The sequence below is a fragment of the Gymnoscopelus braueri genome (assembly GCF_963280865.1).
Source record: "Gymnoscopelus braueri genome assembly, contig: SCAFFOLD_177, whole genome shotgun sequence".
Lineage (NCBI taxonomy): Eukaryota > Metazoa > Chordata > Actinopteri > Myctophiformes > Myctophidae > Gymnoscopelus > Gymnoscopelus braueri.
The window spans coordinates 48,169-66,916 of record NW_027660778.1 but is presented as its reverse complement, the minus strand read 5'-3'; the positions used below and the strand labels follow the sequence as shown (position 1 = coordinate 66,916).

Sequence of the window (18,748 nt, the reverse complement as noted above, 5' to 3'; positions counted from 1 at the left end):
CATGGACACTGACGTGAATGACAACAAGAACAACATGCAGACCTTTGGTGTGAAGGAGGGACAATGCCCTGCCATCCGTCTCATCACCCTGGAAGATGAGATGACAGAGTACAGACCAGAGAACGAGGCCATCACCGCTGACAACATCATCGAATTCTGCACACAAACTCAAGCCCCACCTCACGAGCGATTACATCCCCGAAGACTGTGACAAAAACCCTCCTGAAGTGTTCAACACGACCCGACGCGATGAACGGAGCTCTACCCAGTTTATCAACATGATCAATACGTGTTGTCCAGCGTGCCATAATGCCTACTGGTATGACCAGTATGGTTGTTATTGTGGGATAAATGTCTTAAAGAAAGGGAAGCCAATATGCCCTCTCGATGCCTGCTGCCAGGCCCATGATCAGTGTTGGGAGGAATATTACAGTCGATGTAATGTTCTTCCTGGTGTCAGAGTCTACAAATGGTACTGTGAGGAAAATAAGATAATCTGCGATGGTGGATGGTTCTGCGGCACCACTCCGAACAATGACTGTGAGCAGTTCCTATGTGAGTGTGATAGGAAAGCTACAGAGTGCTTTGGCAAGAACGAATGGCATCAGGAGCATCGCTATATGAACCAGAAGTATTGTGAACCCTGAGACCGGAGACCTCACTCTCTCACGCTAGAGAGCAACGTGGGGGCGGAACTCTCCTACATATTGCCTAAGGAGAGCACCGACAGGTTTGAGTTGCTGTTTGCTGAGCTGGAGGTGAACAGGGAGAAGTTGGGCATCGCCAGCTATGAAGCTTCTGTAACCACCATGGAGGAAGTATTCCTCAGAATGGGGAAACTGGTGGATTCCAGTTTGGACATCCAGGCCCATGACCCACCTTTTTCCCACACATTTTGCTAGCCTAGGATGGCTCAGGGTAGAAGACAGGGTTAACCCTTGCATTGTGTTAGAAAACTACATCCACTTGTGGTGTTAGCGGGTACAATTTGACCCGTGATTTAAATCAGCCCAAAATACAGAAAAAATACAATTATTTTCATTTTTTTCCCTCCCACCTCATAGCTGACTTGTAATGCATTCATATCCATGTAAACACATTTTAAAATATTATTTTGGGTTAGGGCTAGGGTTTCATCTTTCAATATATCTCGTTTTCTATTATAAAAATTAAAAAATTCACTCATAAAATTTCCTATAATGAAGGCAATGGATAATGATGTTATCTAGCTATAATAGAATAATTAAGAATAATGATTTAGAACACACTTCCAAAAAAAATGATAATAATAATTAAAAAAAATATATATATTATTAAAAATAGTGACACTAGTGGTGTTAGGGTCATTTTTGACCCGTATACCAAGAAGGTAAAAAATCATTTATTTTTCATAAACTCAAACTTTATTCTACTCCTGATAGCAATTGCTAATTGAGGACATGTCTCTCTCACTCTCAAACATGTAAACATTGAATATTGACAATTTTATTATAGAGACCATCAGAATTAATTAGAATGATGATAAATAATTTTGTTGCGTTAAAATGGCTATGTCTGAGGATATCATGAAGCCTTGTTCCAATAGAGAAATGTAAAGGGTACTTTTTACCTATTTAAACTTGGAAACGGGTCAAAAATGACCCTAACACAATGGAAGGGTTAAACAACTAAAAATGGGATTGGTCTTCAAAATAGTCAATGCAAATTTGCCCTCAATACCCGCCGCATATTTGACTAAATACCTCCAAAAAGTTAGCGACACCCACAGCCACAATACTAGAGGGAGCGTAAACAGCGATCTGGTACCACCCACCCATAAAACAAATACTACAGCACTGCCACCCAGGTGTGGAATAGCCTGACCTCATCCCTCAAAAATATAGATCGCTGGCTTCCTTTAAAACAGCCCTGAAAATTCACCTTTCAGGAGGCCAAAGGGGGAGGTAGTACCACTTCTCCCTTAGACAGACGAGCCCCCCATCCCCCCTCCTTTGACGCGTGCCTGTGAGTCTGTCTGGCAAGGCCGTGGTCATCACGACACACAACATGGAGGAATGTGAATCCCTGTGCACCAGGCTGGCTGTTATGGTCAACGGTCAGCAGAGGTGTCTGGGCAGTCCCCTCAAGAGCAAGTTTGGCAGCGGCTACACCATTACATTACAGTCATTTAGCAGACGCTTTTATCCAAAGCGACTTACAATAAGACCCTGTAATATACCCTGTTTACAGGTGTGAAAGAGCGGGTGATTAATTTATTTTATTTTATTTTTAAGCTCCCAACCTTTTCATGAAAAAAGGGTAAGCAATAGAGAAAGAAACACAGGAAACAAGTGATAATATATAATGAGAACAGACTACAGCCCCTTATATTAAACTAGAGGTTAGGGTGGCTACGCGGCCCTCACACTTACGTCGCACTGCCGATCCGACCAATATGTCTGGGTCATAGTGTTGGGGGCTTTGTCAGAGTACACGTCTGTCTATGTCTCTTCTTGTGCCCATATATGGAGATGTCTGTTTCTTTTTTTTTTTTCTTCAATTTTAATTGAATTGTTTTTACATCGATAACTGAATACATTTTGCGTGAATATTTGCTTGTAGGCCATTTGAATGTTTTGTTTAATTTAGTTAATGTTGGACAGCATATGTGCAATGACGGTTCGTGTCTCCAACAAACAAAATGCCATACCATGTCAACAACAAGATTCCTATTGAAATAGCTGCGGAATAGCACTCTCTGCACTGTATGGGCATAAAAGGGAGACAGAAACAGACATCTCTGTATGGCATACAGTATATGGAGATCTCTGTATCTGTCAGTCCATGTCCATTTTATGGCCATATATGGAGATCCATGATGTCATCAGTATATGCCCATATATGGGCATGCTGATATGCATATGCCCATATAAGGAGATCTCTGTATCTGTCAGGCCATGTCCCCTTTATGCCCACATATGGAGATTCCTGATGTCATCAGTATATGCCCGTATATGGGCATGCCCCCTTTGCTGCCCATATATGAGGAATTTTAACCCATTCAATCTGGAAACGCATCTCATAGCTATGTACAAGCTCAGAGCAAAGATTTGAGTTACAAATGTTCCCTTTAAAAATATATATATTCAAAGATTTGCACACATTTTCACGATAAAAAAAGAATAGCAGATCTACAAGCTCATATCGCTAGTGGCTCCAGGGGTAATATACAGACTCACACACAGACAGTATACAGACATCTCATCCTCCACAGAGTTACGCTGTAAATACGAGTACTTGATCTCATACCATATATGGCATCATTATGTCTCTGTCCAATTAGAGCACGGCTGTGATGCACCGACCAGAGAGTTTGGGGTATAAATAAACGTGTCGACGCCACACAATCCTTGTACTGGAAACGGTTTTCAGTTGAAGAGAGAGATGCTCGTTGTCATGATCTGTAAGAAAGGCTTTGCATTGGTAACTATGTTTAAGTCTGTCCTTCTCTGTACACTGCTTATGGCCAGCTCGCTGCTTGTGGCCAGCAGTTGGTCAGCCCTGATCACAGAGGAAGAGGATGTCTTGCTGCTGAGGAAAAGTAACTTCGATGAGGTGTTGAAAGCTCACCCCTACATTCTGGTGGACTTCTATGCCCCATGGTGCGGCCACTGCAAAGAACTGGCCCCGGAGTATGCCAAGGCGGCCCGCATGCTGAAGGCAGAGGGTTCAAATGTCCGCCTCGGTAAGGTAGACGCCACAGAAGAGACAGAGCTGGCCCAGGAGTTTGAAGTCCAGAAATACCCGACCATCGTGTTCTTCAAGGGGGGAGAAAAGGAGTCGCACAAGGAGTACTCTGATGGCAGGCAGGCTTATGACATTGTCAAGTGGCTTAAGAATCGCGCAGGCCCAGCTGTTGCCACCCTGGCCGATGTCATGCAGGCAGAGTCTATGATCGCAAACGAGGTGGCAGTCATTGGCTTCTTCAAGGATTCTGAATCCAAGGACGCTAAAGCCTTCATTAAAGCAGCAGAAACCGTAGATGATATTCCATTTGGGATGACCTCTGATGATGCAGTGTACTCAAAGTTTGAGGTGTCCAAGGACTGCGTGCTCCTCTTCAAGAAGTTTGATGAAGGTCGTAACACCTTTGAAGGTGAGCTTACCGAAGCCAACCTCCTAGCCTTTATTAAGGCCAACCAGCTGCCTCTGGTCACTGAGTTCTCAGTCCAGACTGTCACAAAGACCTTCGGTGAAGAATTCAAGTCCCATATCTTTATGTTCATGTCCAAGGCTGCTACTGACTTTGGGGACAAAATGGACCAATTCAAAAAGGCAGCAGAAGGCTTCAAGGGCAAGATCATGTTCGTCTTCATGGACACTGACGTGAATGACAACAAGAACAACATGCAGACCTTTGGTGTGAAGGAGGGACAATGCCCTGCCATCCGTCTCATCACCCTGGAAGATGAGATGACAGAGTACAGACCAGAGAACGAGGCCATCACCGCTGACAACATCATCGAATTCTGCACACTCTTCACCGAGGGAAAACTCAAGCCCCACCTCACGAGCGATTACATCCCCGAAGACTGTGACAAAAACCCTCCTGAAGTGTTCAACACGACCCGACGCGATGAACGGAGCTCTACCCAGTTTATCAACATGATCAATACGTGTTGTCCAGCGTGCCATAATGCCTACTGGTATGACCAGTATGGTTGTTATTGTGGGATAAATGTCTTAAAGAAAGGGAAGCCAATATGCCCTCTCGATGCCTGCTGCCAGGCCCATGATCAGTGTTGGGAGGAATATTACAGTCGATGTAATGTTCTTCCTGGTGTCAGAGTCTACAAATGGTACTGTGAGGAAAATAAGATAATCTGCGATGGTGGATGGTTCTGCGGCACCACTCCGAACAATGACTGTGAGCAGTTCCTATGTGAGTGTGATAGGAAAGCTACAGAGTGCTTTGGCAAGAACGAATGGCATCAGGAGCATCGCTATATGAACCAGAAGTATTGTGAACCCTGAGACCGGAGACCTCACTCTCTCACGCTAGAGAGCAACGTGGGGGCGGAACTCTCCTACATATTGCCTAAGGAGAGCACCGACAGGTTTGAGTTGCTGTTTGCTGAGCTGGAGGTGAACAGGGAGAAGTTGGGCATCGCCAGCTATGAAGCTTCTGTAACCACCATGGAGGAAGTATTCCTCAGAATGGGGAAACTGGTGGATTCCAGTTTGGACATCCAGGCCCATGACCCACCTTTTTCCCACACATTTTGCTAGCCTAGGATGGCTCAGGGTAGAAGACAGGGTTAACCCTTGCATTGTGTTAGAAAACTACATCCACTTGTGGTGTTAGCGGGTACAATTTGACCCGTGATTTAAATCAGCCCAAAATACAGAAAAAATACAATTATTTTCATTTTTTTCCCTCCCACCTCATAGCTGACTTGTAATGCATTCATATCCATGTAAACACATTTTAAAATATTATTTTGGGTTAGGGCTAGGGTTTCATCTTTCAATATATCTCGTTTTCTATTATAAAAATTAAAAAATTCACTCATAAAATTTCCTATAATGAAGGCAATGGATAATGATGTTATCTAGCTATAATAGAATAATTAAGAATAATGATTTAGAACACACTTCCAAAAAAAATGATAATAATAATTAAAAAAAATATATATATTATTAAAAATAGTGACACTAGTGGTGTTAGGGTCATTTTTGACCCGTATACCAAGAAGGTAAAAAATCATTTATTTTTCATAAACTCAAACTTTATTCTACTCCTGATAGCAATTGCTAATTGAGGACATGTCTCTCTCACTCTCAAACATGTAAACATTGAATATTGACAATTTTATTATAGAGACCATCAGAATTAATTAGAATGATGATAAATAATTTTGTTGCGTTAAAATGGCTATGTCTGAGGATATCATGAAGCCTTGTTCCAATAGAGAAATGTAAAGGGTACTTTTTACCTATTTAAACTTGGAAACGGGTCAAAAATGACCCTAACACAATGGAAGGGTTAAACAACTAAAAATGGGATTGGTCTTCAAAATAGTCAATGCAAATTTGCCCTCAATACCCGCCGCATATTTGACTAAATACCTCCAAAAAGTTAGCGACACCCACAGCCACAATACTAGAGGGAGCGTAAACAGCGATCTGGTACCACCCACCCATAAAACAAATACTACAGCACTGCCACCCAGGTGTGGAATAGCCTGACCTCATCCCTCAAAAATATAGATCGCTGGCTTCCTTTAAAACAGCCCTGAAAATTCACCTTTCAGGAGGCCAAAGGGGGAGGTAGTACCACTTCTCCCTTAGACAGACGAGCCCCCCATCCCCCCTCCTTTGACGCGTGCCTGTGAGTCTGTCTGGCAAGGCCGTGGTCATCACGACACACAACATGGAGGAATGTGAATCCCTGTGCACCAGGCTGGCTGTTATGGTCAACGGTCAGCAGAGGTGTCTGGGCAGTCCCCTCAAGAGCAAGTTTGGCAGCGGCTACACCATTACATTACAGTCATTTAGCAGACGCTTTTATCCAAAGCGACTTACAATAAGACCCTGTAATATACCCTGTTTACAGGTGTGAAAGAGCGGGTGATTAATTTATTTTATTTTATTTTTAAGCTCCCAACCTTTTCATGAAAAAAGGGTAAGCAATAGAGAAAGAAACACAGGAAACAAGTGATAATATATAATGAGAACAGACTACAGCCCCTTATATTAAACTAGAGGTTAGGGTGGCTACGCGGCCCTCACACTTACGTCGCACTGCCGATCCGACCAATATGTCTGGGTCATAGTGTTGGGGGCTTTGTCAGAGTACACGTCTGTCTATGTCTCTTCTTGTGCCCATATATGGAGATGTCTGTTTCTTTTTTTTTTTTCTTCAATTTTAATTGAATTGTTTTTACATCGATAACTGAATACATTTTGCGTGAATATTTGCTTGTAGGCCATTTGAATGTTTTGTTTAATTTAGTTAATGTTGGACAGCATATGTGCAATGACGGTTCGTGTCTCCAACAAACAAAATGCCATACCATGTCAACAACAAGATTCCTATTGAAATAGCTGCGGAATAGCACTCTCTGCACTGTATGGGCATAAAAGGGAGACAGAAACAGACATCTCTGTATGGCATACAGTATATGGAGATCTCTGTATCTGTCAGTCCATGTCCATTTTATGGCCATATATGGAGATCCATGATGTCATCAGTATATGCCCATATATGGGCATGCTGATATGCATATGCCCATATAAGGAGATCTCTGTATCTGTCAGGCCATGTCCCCTTTATGCCCACATATGGAGATTCCTGATGTCATCAGTATATGCCCGTATATGGGCATGCCCCCTTTGCTGCCCATATATGAGGAATTTTAACCCATTCAATCTGGAAACGCATCTCATAGCTATGTACAAGCTCAGAGCAAAGATTTGAGTTACAAATGTTCCCTTTAAAAATATATATATTCAAAGATTTGCACACATTTTCACGATAAAAAAAGAATAGCAGATCTACAAGCTCATATCGCTAGTGGCTCCAGGGGTAATATACAGACTCACACACAGACAGTATACAGACATCTCATCCTCCACAGAGTTACGCTGTAAATACGAGTACTTGATCTCATACCATATATGGCATCATTATGTCTCTGTCCAATTAGAGCACGGCTGTGATGCACCGACCAGAGAGTTTGGGGTATAAATAAACGTGTCGACGCCACACAATCCTTGTACTGGAAACGGTTTTCAGTTGAAGAGAGAGATGCTCGTTGTCATGATCTGTAAGAAAGGCTTTGCATTGGTAACTATGTTTAAGTCTGTCCTTCTCTGTACACTGCTTATGGCCAGCTCGCTGCTTGTGGCCAGCAGTTGGTCAGCCCTGATCACAGAGGAAGAGGATGTCTTGCTGCTGAGGAAAAGTAACTTCGATGAGGTGTTGAAAGCTCACCCCTACATTCTGGTGGACTTCTATGCCCCATGGTGCGGCCACTGCAAAGAACTGGCCCCGGAGTATGCCAAGGCGGCCCGCATGCTGAAGGCAGAGGGTTCAAATGTCCGCCTCGGTAAGGTAGACGCCACAGAAGAGACAGAGCTGGCCCAGGAGTTTGAAGTCCAGAAATACCCGACCATCGTGTTCTTCAAGGGGGGAGAAAAGGAGTCGCACAAGGAGTACTCTGATGGCAGGCAGGCTTATGACATTGTCAAGTGGCTTAAGAATCGCGCAGGCCCAGCTGTTGCCACCCTGGCCGATGTCATGCAGGCAGAGTCTATGATCGCAAACGAGGTGGCAGTCATTGGCTTCTTCAAGGATTCTGAATCCAAGGACGCTAAAGCCTTCATTAAAGCAGCAGAAACCGTAGATGATATTCCATTTGGGATGACCTCTGATGATGCAGTGTACTCAAAGTTTGAGGTGTCCAAGGACTGCGTGCTCCTCTTCAAGAAGTTTGATGAAGGTCGTAACACCTTTGAAGGTGAGCTTACCGAAGCCAACCTCCTAGCCTTTATTAAGGCCAACCAGCTGCCTCTGGTCACTGAGTTCTCAGTCCAGACTGTCACTAAGACCTTCGGTGAAGAATTCAAGTCCCATATCTTTATGTTCATGTCCAAGGCTGCTACTGACTTTGGGGACAAAATGGACCAATTCAAAAAGGCAGCAGAAGGCTTCAAGGGCAAGATCATGTTCGTCTTCATGGACACTGACGTGAATGACAACAAGAACAACATGCAGACCTTTGGTGTGAAGGAGGGACAATGCCCTGCCATCCGTCTCATCACCCTGGAAGATGAGATGACAGAGTACAGACCAGAGAACGAGGCCATCACCGCTGACAACATCATCGAATTCTGCACACTCTTCACCGAGGGAAAACTCAAGCCCCACCTCACGAGCGATTACATCCCCGAAGACTGTGACAAAAACCCTCCTGAAGTGTTCAACACGACCCGACGCGATGAACGGAGCTCTACCCAGTTTATCAACATGATCAATACGTGTTGTCCAGCGTGCCATAATGCCTACTGGTATGACCAGTATGGTTGTTATTGTGGGATAAATGTCTTAAAGAAAGGGAAGCCAATATGCCCTCTCGATGCCTGCTGCCAGGCCCATGATCAGTGTTGGGAGGAATATTACAGTCGATGTAATGTTCTTCCTGGTGTCAGAGTCTACAAATGGTACTGTGAGGAAAATAAGATAATCTGCGATGGTGGATGGTTCTGCGGCACCACTCCGAACAATGACTGTGAGCAGTTCCTATGTGAGTGTGATAGGAAAGCTACAGAGTGCTTTGGCAAGAACGAATGGCATCAGGAGCATCGCTATATGAACCAGAAGTATTGTGAACCCTGAGACCGGAGACCTCACTCTCTCACGCTAGAGAGCAACGTGGGGGCGGAACTCTCCTACATATTGCCTAAGGAGAGCACCGACAGGTTTGAGTTGCTGTTTGCTGAGCTGGAGGTGAACAGGGAGAAGTTGGGCATCGCCAGCTATGAAGCTTCTGTAACCACCATGGAGGAAGTATTCCTCAGAATGGGGAAACTGGTGGATTCCAGTTTGGACATCCAGGCCCATGACCCACCTTTTTCCCACACATTTTGCTAGCCTAGGATGGCTCAGGGTAGAAGACAGGGTTAACCCTTGCATTGTGTTAGAAAACTACATCCACTTGTGGTGTTAGCGGGTACAATTTGACCCGTGATTTAAATCAGCCCAAAATACAGAAAAAATACAATTATTTTCATTTTTTTCCCTCCCACCTCATAGCTGACTTGTAATGCATTCATATCCATGTAAACACATTTTAAAATATTATTTTGGGTTAGGGCTAGGGTTTCATCTTTCAATATATCTCGTTTTCTATTATAAAAATTTAAAAATTCACTCATAAAATTTCCTATAATGAAGGCAATGGATAATGATGTTATCTAGCTATAATATAATAATTAAGAATAATGATTAGAACACACTTCCAAAAAAATGATAATAATAATTAAAAAAAATATATATATTATTAAAAATAGTGACACTAGTGGTGTTAGGGTCATTTTTGACCCGTATACCAAGAAGGTAAAAAATCTTTTATTTTTCATAAACTCAAACTTTATTCTACTCCTGATAGCAATTGCTAATTGAGGACATGTCTCTCTCACTCTCAAACATGTAAACATTGAATATTGACAATTTTATTATAGAGACCATCAGAATTAATTAGAATGATGATAAATAATTGTGTTGCGTTAAAATGGCTATTTCTGAGGATATCATGAAGCCTTGTTCCAATAGAGAAATGTAAAGGGTACTTTTTACCTATTTAAACTTGGAAACGGGTCAAAAATGACCCTAACACAATGGAAGGGTTAAACAACTAAAAATGGGATTGGTCTTCAAAATAGTCAATGCAAATTTGCCCTCAATACCCGCCGCATATTTGACTAAATACCTCCAAAAAGTTAGCGACACCCACAGCCACAATACTAGAGGGAGCGTAAACAGCGATCTGGTACCACCCACCCATAAAACAAATACTACAGCACTGCCACCCAGGTGTGGAATAGCCTGACCTCATCCCTCAAAAATATAGATCGCTGGCTTCCTTTAAAACAGCCCTGAAAATTCACCTTTCAGGAGGCCAAAGGGGGAGGTAGTACCACTTCTCCCTTAGACAGACGAGCCCCCCATCCCCCCTCCTTTGACGCGTGCCTGTGAGTCTGTCTGGCAAGGCCGTGGTCATCACGACACACAACATGGAGGAATGTGAATCCCTGTGCACCAGGCTGGCTGTTATGGTCAACGGTCAGCAGAGGTGTCTGGGCAGTCCCCTCAAGAGCAAGTTTGGCAGCGGCTACACCATTACATTACAGTCATTTAGCAGACGCTTTTATCCAAAGCGACTTACAATAAGACCCTGTAATATACCCTGTTTACAGGTGTGAAAGAGCGGGTGATTAATTTATTTTATTTTATTTTAAGCTCCCAACCTTTTCATGAAAAAAGGGTAAGCAATAGAGAAAGAAACACAGGAAACAAGTGATAATATATAATGAGAACAGACTACAGCCCCTTATATTAAACTAGAGGTTAGGGTGGCTACGCGGCCCTCACACTTACGTCGCACTGCCGATCCGACCAATATGTCTGGGTCATAGTGTTGGGGGCTTTGTCAGAGTACACGTCTGTCTATGTCTCTTCTTGTGCCCATATATGGAGATGTCTGTTTCTTTTTTTTTTTTCTTCAATTTTAATTGAATTGTTTTTACATCGATAACTGAATACATTTTGCGTGAATATTTGCTTGTAGGCCATTTGAATGTTTTGTTTAATTTAGTTAATGTTGGACAGCATTATGTGCAATGACGGTTCGTGTCTCCAACAAACAAAATGCCATACCATGTCAACAACAAAATTCCTATTGAAATAGCTGCGGAATAGCACTCTCTGCACTGTATGGGCATAAAAGGGAGACAGAAACAGACATCTCTGTATGGCATACAGTATATGGAGATCTCTGTATCTGTCAGTCCATGTCCATTTTATGGCCATATATGGAGATCCATGATGTCATCAGTATATGCCCATATATGGGCATGCTGATATGCATATGCCCATATAAGGAGAGCTCTGTATCTGTCAGGCCATGTCCCCTTTATGCCCACATATGGAGATTCCTGATGTCATCAGTATATGCCCGTATATGGGCATGCCCCCTTTGCTGCCCATATATGAGGAATTTTAACCCATTCAATCTGGAAACGCATCTCATAGCTATGTACAAGCTCAGAGCAAAGATTTGAGTTACAAATGTTCCCTTTAAAAATATTCAAAGATTTGCACACATTTTCACGATAAAAAAAGAATAGCAGATCTACAAGCTCATATCGCTAGTGGCTCCAGGGGTAATATACAGACTCACACACAGACAGTATACAGACATCTCATCCTCCACAGAGTTACGCTGTAAATACGAGTACTTGATCTCATACCATATATGGCATCATTATGTCTCTGTCCAATTAGAGCACGGCTGTGATGCACCGACCAGAGAGTTTGGGGTATAAATAAACGTGTCGACGCCACACAATCCTTGTACTGGAAACGGTTTTCAGTTGAAGAGAGAGATGCTCGTTGTCATGATCTGTAAGAAAGGCTTTGCATTGGTAACTATGTTTAAGTCTGTCCTTCTCTGTACACTGCTTATGGCCAGCTCGCTGCTTGTGGCCAGCAGTTGGTCAGCCCTGATCACAGAGGAAGAGGATGTCTTGCTGCTGAGGAAAAGTAACTTCGATGAGGTGTTGAAAGCTCACCCCTACATTCTGGTGGACTTCTATGCCCCATGGTGCGGCCACTGCAAAGAACTGGCCCCGGAGTATGCCAAGGCGGCCCGCATGCTGAAGGCAGAGGGTTCAAATGTCCGCCTCGGTAAGGTAGACGCCACAGAAGAGACAGAGCTGGCCCAGGAGTTTGAAGTCCAGAAATACCCGACCATCGTGTTCTTCAAGGGGGGAGAAAAGGAGTCGCACAAGGAGTACTCTGATGGCAGGCAGGCTTATGACATTGTCAAGTGGCTTAAGAATCGCGCAGGCCCAGCTGTTGCCACCCTGGCCGATGTCATGCAGGCAGAGTCTATGATCGCAAACGAGGTGGCAGTCATTGGCTTCTTCAAGGATTCTGAATCCAAGGACGCTAAAGCCTTCATTAAAGCAGCAGAAACCGTAGATGATATTCCATTTGGGATGACCTCTGATGATGCAGTGTACTCAAAGTTTGAGGTGTCCAAGGACTGCGTGCTCCTCTTCAAGAAGTTTGATGAAGGTCGTAACACCTTTGAAGGTGAGCTTACCGAAGCCAACCTCCTAGCCTTTATTAAGGCCAACCAGCTGCCTCTGGTCACTGAGTTCTCAGTCCAGACTGTCACTAAGACCTTCGGTGAAGAATTCAAGTCCCATATCTTTATGTTCATGTCCAAGGCTGCTACTGACTTTGGGGACAAAATGGACCAATTCAAAAAGGCAGCAGAAGGCTTCAAGGGCAAGATCATGTTCGTCTTCATGGACACTGACGTGAATGACAACAAGAACAACATGCAGACCTTTGGTGTGAAGGAGGGACAATGCCCTGCCATCCGTCTCATCACCCTGGAAGATGAGATGACAGAGTACAGACCAGAGAACGAGGCCATCACCGCTGACAACATCATCGAATTCTGCACACTCTTCACCGAGGGAAAACTCAAGCCCCACCTCACGAGCGATTACATCCCCGAAGACTGTGACAAAAACCCTCCTGAAGTGTTCAACACGACCCGACGCGATGAACGGAGCTCTACCCAGTTTATCAACATGATCAATACGTGTTGTCCAGCGTGCCATAATGCCTACTGGTATGACCAGTATGGTTGTTATTGTGGGATAAATGTCTTCAAGAAAGGGAAGCCAATATGCCCTCTCGATGCCTGCTGCCAGGCCCATGATCAGTGTTGGGAGGAATATTACAGTCGATGTAATGTTCTTCCTGGTGTCAGAGTCTACAAATGGTACTGTGAGGAAAATAAGATAATCTGCGATGGTGGATGGTTCTGCGGCACCACTCCGAACAATGACTGTGAGCAGTTCCTATGTGAGTGTGATAGGAAAGCTACAGAGTGCTTTGGCAAGAACGAATGGCATCAGGAGCATCGCTATATGAACCAGAAGTATTGTGAACCCTGAGACCGGAGACCTCACTCTCTCACGCTAGAGAGCAACGTGGGGGCGGAACTCTCCTACATATTGCCTAAGGAGAGCACCGACAGGTTTGAGTTGCTGTTTGCTGAGCTGGAGGTGAACAGGGAGAAGTTGGGCATCGCCAGCTATGAAGCTTCTGTAACCACCATGGAGGAAGTATTCCTCAGAATGGGGAAACTGGTGGATTCCAGTTTGGACATCCAGGCCCATGACCCACCTTTTTCCCACACATTTTGCTAGCCTAGGATGGCTCAGGGTAGAAGACAGGGTTAACCCTTGCATTGTGTTAGAAAACTACATCCACTTGTGGTGTTAGCGGGTACAATTTGACCCGTGATTTAAATCAGCCCAAAATACAGAAAAAATACAATTATTTTCATTTTTTTCCCTCCCACCTCATAGCTGACTTGTAATGCATTCATATCCATGTAAACACATTTTAAAATATTATTTTGGGTTAGGGCTAGGGTTTCATCTTTCAATATATCTCGTTTTCTATTATAAAAATGTAAAAATTCACTCATAAAATTTCCTATAATGAAGGCAATGGATAATGATGTTATCTAGCTATAATATAATAATTAAGAATAATGATTTAGAACACACTTCCAAAAAAATGATAATAATAATTAAAAAAAATATATATATTATTAAAAATAGTGACACTAGTGGTGTTAGGGTCATTTTTGACCCGTATACCAAGAAGGTAAAAAATCATTTATTTTTCATAAACTCAAACTTTATTCTACTCCTGATAGCAATTGCTAATTGAGGACATGTCTCTCTCACTCTCAAACATGTAAACATTGAATATTGACAATTTTATTATAGAGACCATCAGAATTAATTAGAATGATGATAAATAATTGTGTTGCGTTAAAATGGCTATTTCTGAGGATATCATGAAGCCTTGTTCCAATAGAGAAATGTAAAGGGTACTTTTTACCTATTTAAACTTGGAAACGGGTCAAAAATGACCCTAACACAATGGAAGGGTTAAACAACTAAAAATGGGATTGGTCTTCAAAATAGTCAATGCAAATTTGCCCTCAATACCCGCCGCATATTTGACTAAATACCTCCAAAAAGTTAGCGACACCCACAGCCACAATACTAGAGGGAGCGTAAACAGCGATCTGGTACCACCCACCCATAAAACAAATACTACAGCACTGCCACCCAGGTGTGGAATAGCCTGACCTCATCCCTCAAAAATATAGATCGCTGGCTTCCTTTAAAACAGCCCTGAAAATTCACCTTTCAGGAGGCCAAAGGGGGAGGTAGTACCACTTCTCCCTTAGACAGACGAGCCCCCCATCCCCCCTCCTTTGACGCGTGCCTGTGAGTCTGTCTGGCAAGGCCGTGGTCATCACGACACACAACATGGAGGAATGTGAATCCCTGTGCACCAGGCTGGCTGTTATGGTCAACGGTCAGCAGAGGTGTCTGGGCAGTCCCCTCAAGAGCAAGTTTGGCAGCGGCTACACCATTACATTACAGTCATTTAGCAGACGCTTTTATCCAAAGCGACTTACAATAAGACCCTGTAATATACCCTGTTTACAGGTGTGAAAGAGCGGGTGATTAATTTATTTTATTTTATTTTTAAGCTCCCAACCTTTTCATGAAAAAAGGGTAAGCAATAGAGAAAGAAACACAGGAAACAAGTGATAATATATAATGAGAACAGACTACAGCCCCTTATATTAAACTAGAGGTTAGGGTGGCTACGCGGCCCTCACACTTACGTCGCACTGCCGATCCGACCAATATGTCTGGGTCATAGTGTTGGGGGCTTTGTCAGAGTACACGTCTGTCTATGTCTCTTCTTGTGCCCATATATGGAGATGTCTGTTTCTTTTTTTTTTTTCTTCAATTTTAATTGAATTGTTTTTACATCGATAACTGAATACATTTTGCGTGAATATTTGCTTGTAGGCCATTTGAATGTTTTGTTTAATTTAGTTAATGTTGGACAGCATTATGTGCAATGACGGTTCGTGTCTCCAACAAACAAAATGCCATACCATGTCAACAACAAAATTCCTATTGAAATAGCTGCGGAATAGCACTCTCTGCACTGTATGGGCATAAAAGGGAGACAGAAACAGACATCTCTGTATGGCATACAGTATATGGAGATCTCTGTATCTGTCAGTCCATGTCCATTTTATGGCCATATATGGAGATCCATGATGTCATCAGTATATGCCCATATATGGGCATGCTGATATGCATATGCCCATATAAGGAGAGCTCTGTATCTGTCAGGCCATGTCCCCTTTATGCCCACATATGGAGATTCCTGATGTCATCAGTATATGCCCGTATATGGGCATGCCCCCTTTGCTGCCCATATATGAGGAATTTTAACCCATTCAATCTGGAAACGCATCTCATAGCTATGTACAAGCTCAGAGCAAAGATTTGAGTTACAAATGTTCCCTTTAAAAATATATATATTCAAAGATTTGCACACATTTTCACGATAAAAAAAGAATAGCAGATCTACAAGCTCATATCGCTAGTGGCTCCAGGGGTAATATACAGACTCACACACAGACAGTATACAGACATCTCATCCTCCACAGAGTTACGCTGTAAATACGAGTACTTGATCTCATACCATATATGGCATCATTATGTCTCTGTCCAATTAGAGCACGGCTGTGATGCACCGACCAGAGAGTTTGGGGTATAAATAAACGTGTCGACGCCACACAATCCTTGTACTGGAAACGGTTTTCAGTTGAAGAGAGAGATGCTCGTTGTCATGATCTGTAAGAAAGGCTTTGCATTGGTAACTATGTTTAAGTCTGTCCTTCTCTGTACACTGCTTATGGCCAGCTCGCTGCTTGTGGCCAGCAGTTGGTCAGCCCTGATCACAGAGGAAGAGGATGTCTTGCTGCTGAGGAAAAGTAACTTCGATGAGGTGTTGAAAGCTCACCCCTACATTCTGGTGGACTTCTATGCCCCATGGTGCGGCCACTGCAAAGAACTGGCCCCGGAGTATGCCAAGGCGGCCCGCATGCTGAAGGCAGAGGGTTCAAATGTCCGCCTCGGTAAGGTAGACGCCACAGAAGAGACAGAGCTGGCCCAGGAGTTTGAAGTCCAGAAATACCCGACCATCGTGTTCTTCAAGGGGGGAGAAAAGGAGTCGCACAAGGAGTACTCTGATGGCAGGCAGGCTTATGACATTGTCAAGTGGCTTAAGAATCGCGCCGGCCCAGCTGTTGCCACCCTGGCCGATGTCATGCAGGCAGAGTCTATGATCGCAAACGAGGTGGCAGTCATTGGCTTCTTCAAGGATTCTGAATCCAAGGACGCTAAAGCCTTCATTAAAGCAGCAGAAACCGTAGATGATATTCCATTTGGGATGACCTCTGATGATGCAGTGTACTCAAAGTTTGAGGTGTCCAAGGACTGCGTGCTCCTCTTCAAGAAGTTTGATGAAGGTCGTAACACCTTTGAAGGTGAGCTTACCGAAGCCAACCTCCTAGCCTTTATTAAGGCCAACCAGCTGCCTCTGGTCACTGAGTTCTCAGTCCAGACTGTCACTAAGACCTTCGGTGAAGAATTCAAGTCCCATATCTTTATGTTCATGTCCAAGGCTGCTACTGACTTTGGGGACAAAATGGACCAATTCAAAAAGGCAGCAGAAGGCTTCAAGGGCAAGATCATGTTCGTCTTCATGGACACTGACGTGAATGACAACAAGAACAACATGCAGACCTTTGGTGTGAAGGAGGGACAATGCCCTGCCATCCGTCTCATCACCCTGGAAGATGAGATGACAGAGTACAGACCAGAGAACGAGGCCATCACCGCTGACAACATCATCGAATTCTGCACACTCTTCACCGAGGGAAAACTCAAGCCCCACCTCACGAGCGATTACATCCCCGAAGACTGTGACAAAAACCCTCCTGAAGTGTTCAACACGACCCGACGCGATGAACGGAGCTCTACCCAGTTTATCAACATGATCAATACGTGTTGTCCAGCGTGCCATAATGCCTACTGGTATGACCAGTATGGTTGTTATTGTGGGATAAATGTCTTCAAGAAAGGGAAGCCAATATGCCCTCTCGATGCCTGCTGCCAGGCCCATGATCAGTGTTGGGAGGAATATTACAGTCGATGTAATGTTCTTCCTGGTGTCAGAGTCTACAAATGGTACTGTGAGGAAAATAAGATAATCTGCGATGGTGGATGGTTCTGCGGCACCACTCCGAACAATGACTGTGAGCAGTTCCTATGTGAGTGTGATAGGAAAGCTACAGAGTGCTTTGGCAAGAACGAATGGCATCAGGAGCATCGCTATATGAACCAGAAGTATTGTGAACCCTGAGACCGGAGACCTCACTCTCTCACGCTAGAGAGCAACGTGGGGGCGGAACTCTCCTACATATTGCCTAAGGAGAGCACCGACAGGTTTGAGTTGCTGTTTGCTGAGCTGGAGGTGAACAGGGAGAAGTTGGGCATCGCCAGCTATGAAGCTTCTGTAACCACCATGGAGGAAGTATTCCTCAGAATGGGGAAACTGGTGGATTCCAGTTTGGACATCCAGGCCCATGACCCACCTTTTTCCCACACATTTTGCTAGCCTAGGATGGCTCAGGGTAGAAGACAGGGTTAACCCTTGCATTGTGTTAGAAAACTACATCCACTTGTGGTGTTAGCGGGTACAATTTGACCCGTGATTTAAATCAGCCCAAAATACAGAAAAAATACAATTATTTTCATTTTTTTCCCTCCCACCTCATAGCTGACTTGTAATGCATTCATATCCATGTAAACACATTTTAAAATATTATTTTGGGTTAGGGCTAGGGTTTCATCTTTCAATATATCTCGTTTTCTATTATAAAAATGTAAAAATTCACTCATAAAATTTCCTATAATGAAGGCAATGGATAATGATGTTATCTAGCTATAATAGAATAATTAAGAATAATGATTTAGAACACACTTCCAAAAAAATGATAATAATAAT

General features: G+C 43.5%; 1 protein-coding gene across 1 annotated transcript in view; it reads left to right on the top strand.

Moving 5' to 3' along the window:
• Positions 1 to 18,748, top strand: part of LOC308081193 (uncharacterized protein) — a gene marked incomplete at both ends in the record, with an annotated part of 136,468 nt that overhangs the window by 70,700 nt on the left and 47,020 nt on the right. The window contains 2 exon segments of the mRNA XM_080457582.1: positions 3,510 to 4,634; positions 12,234 to 13,379. Of these exon segments, the coding sequence (XP_080313708.1) occupies positions 3,510 to 4,634; positions 12,234 to 13,379 (2,271 nt within the window).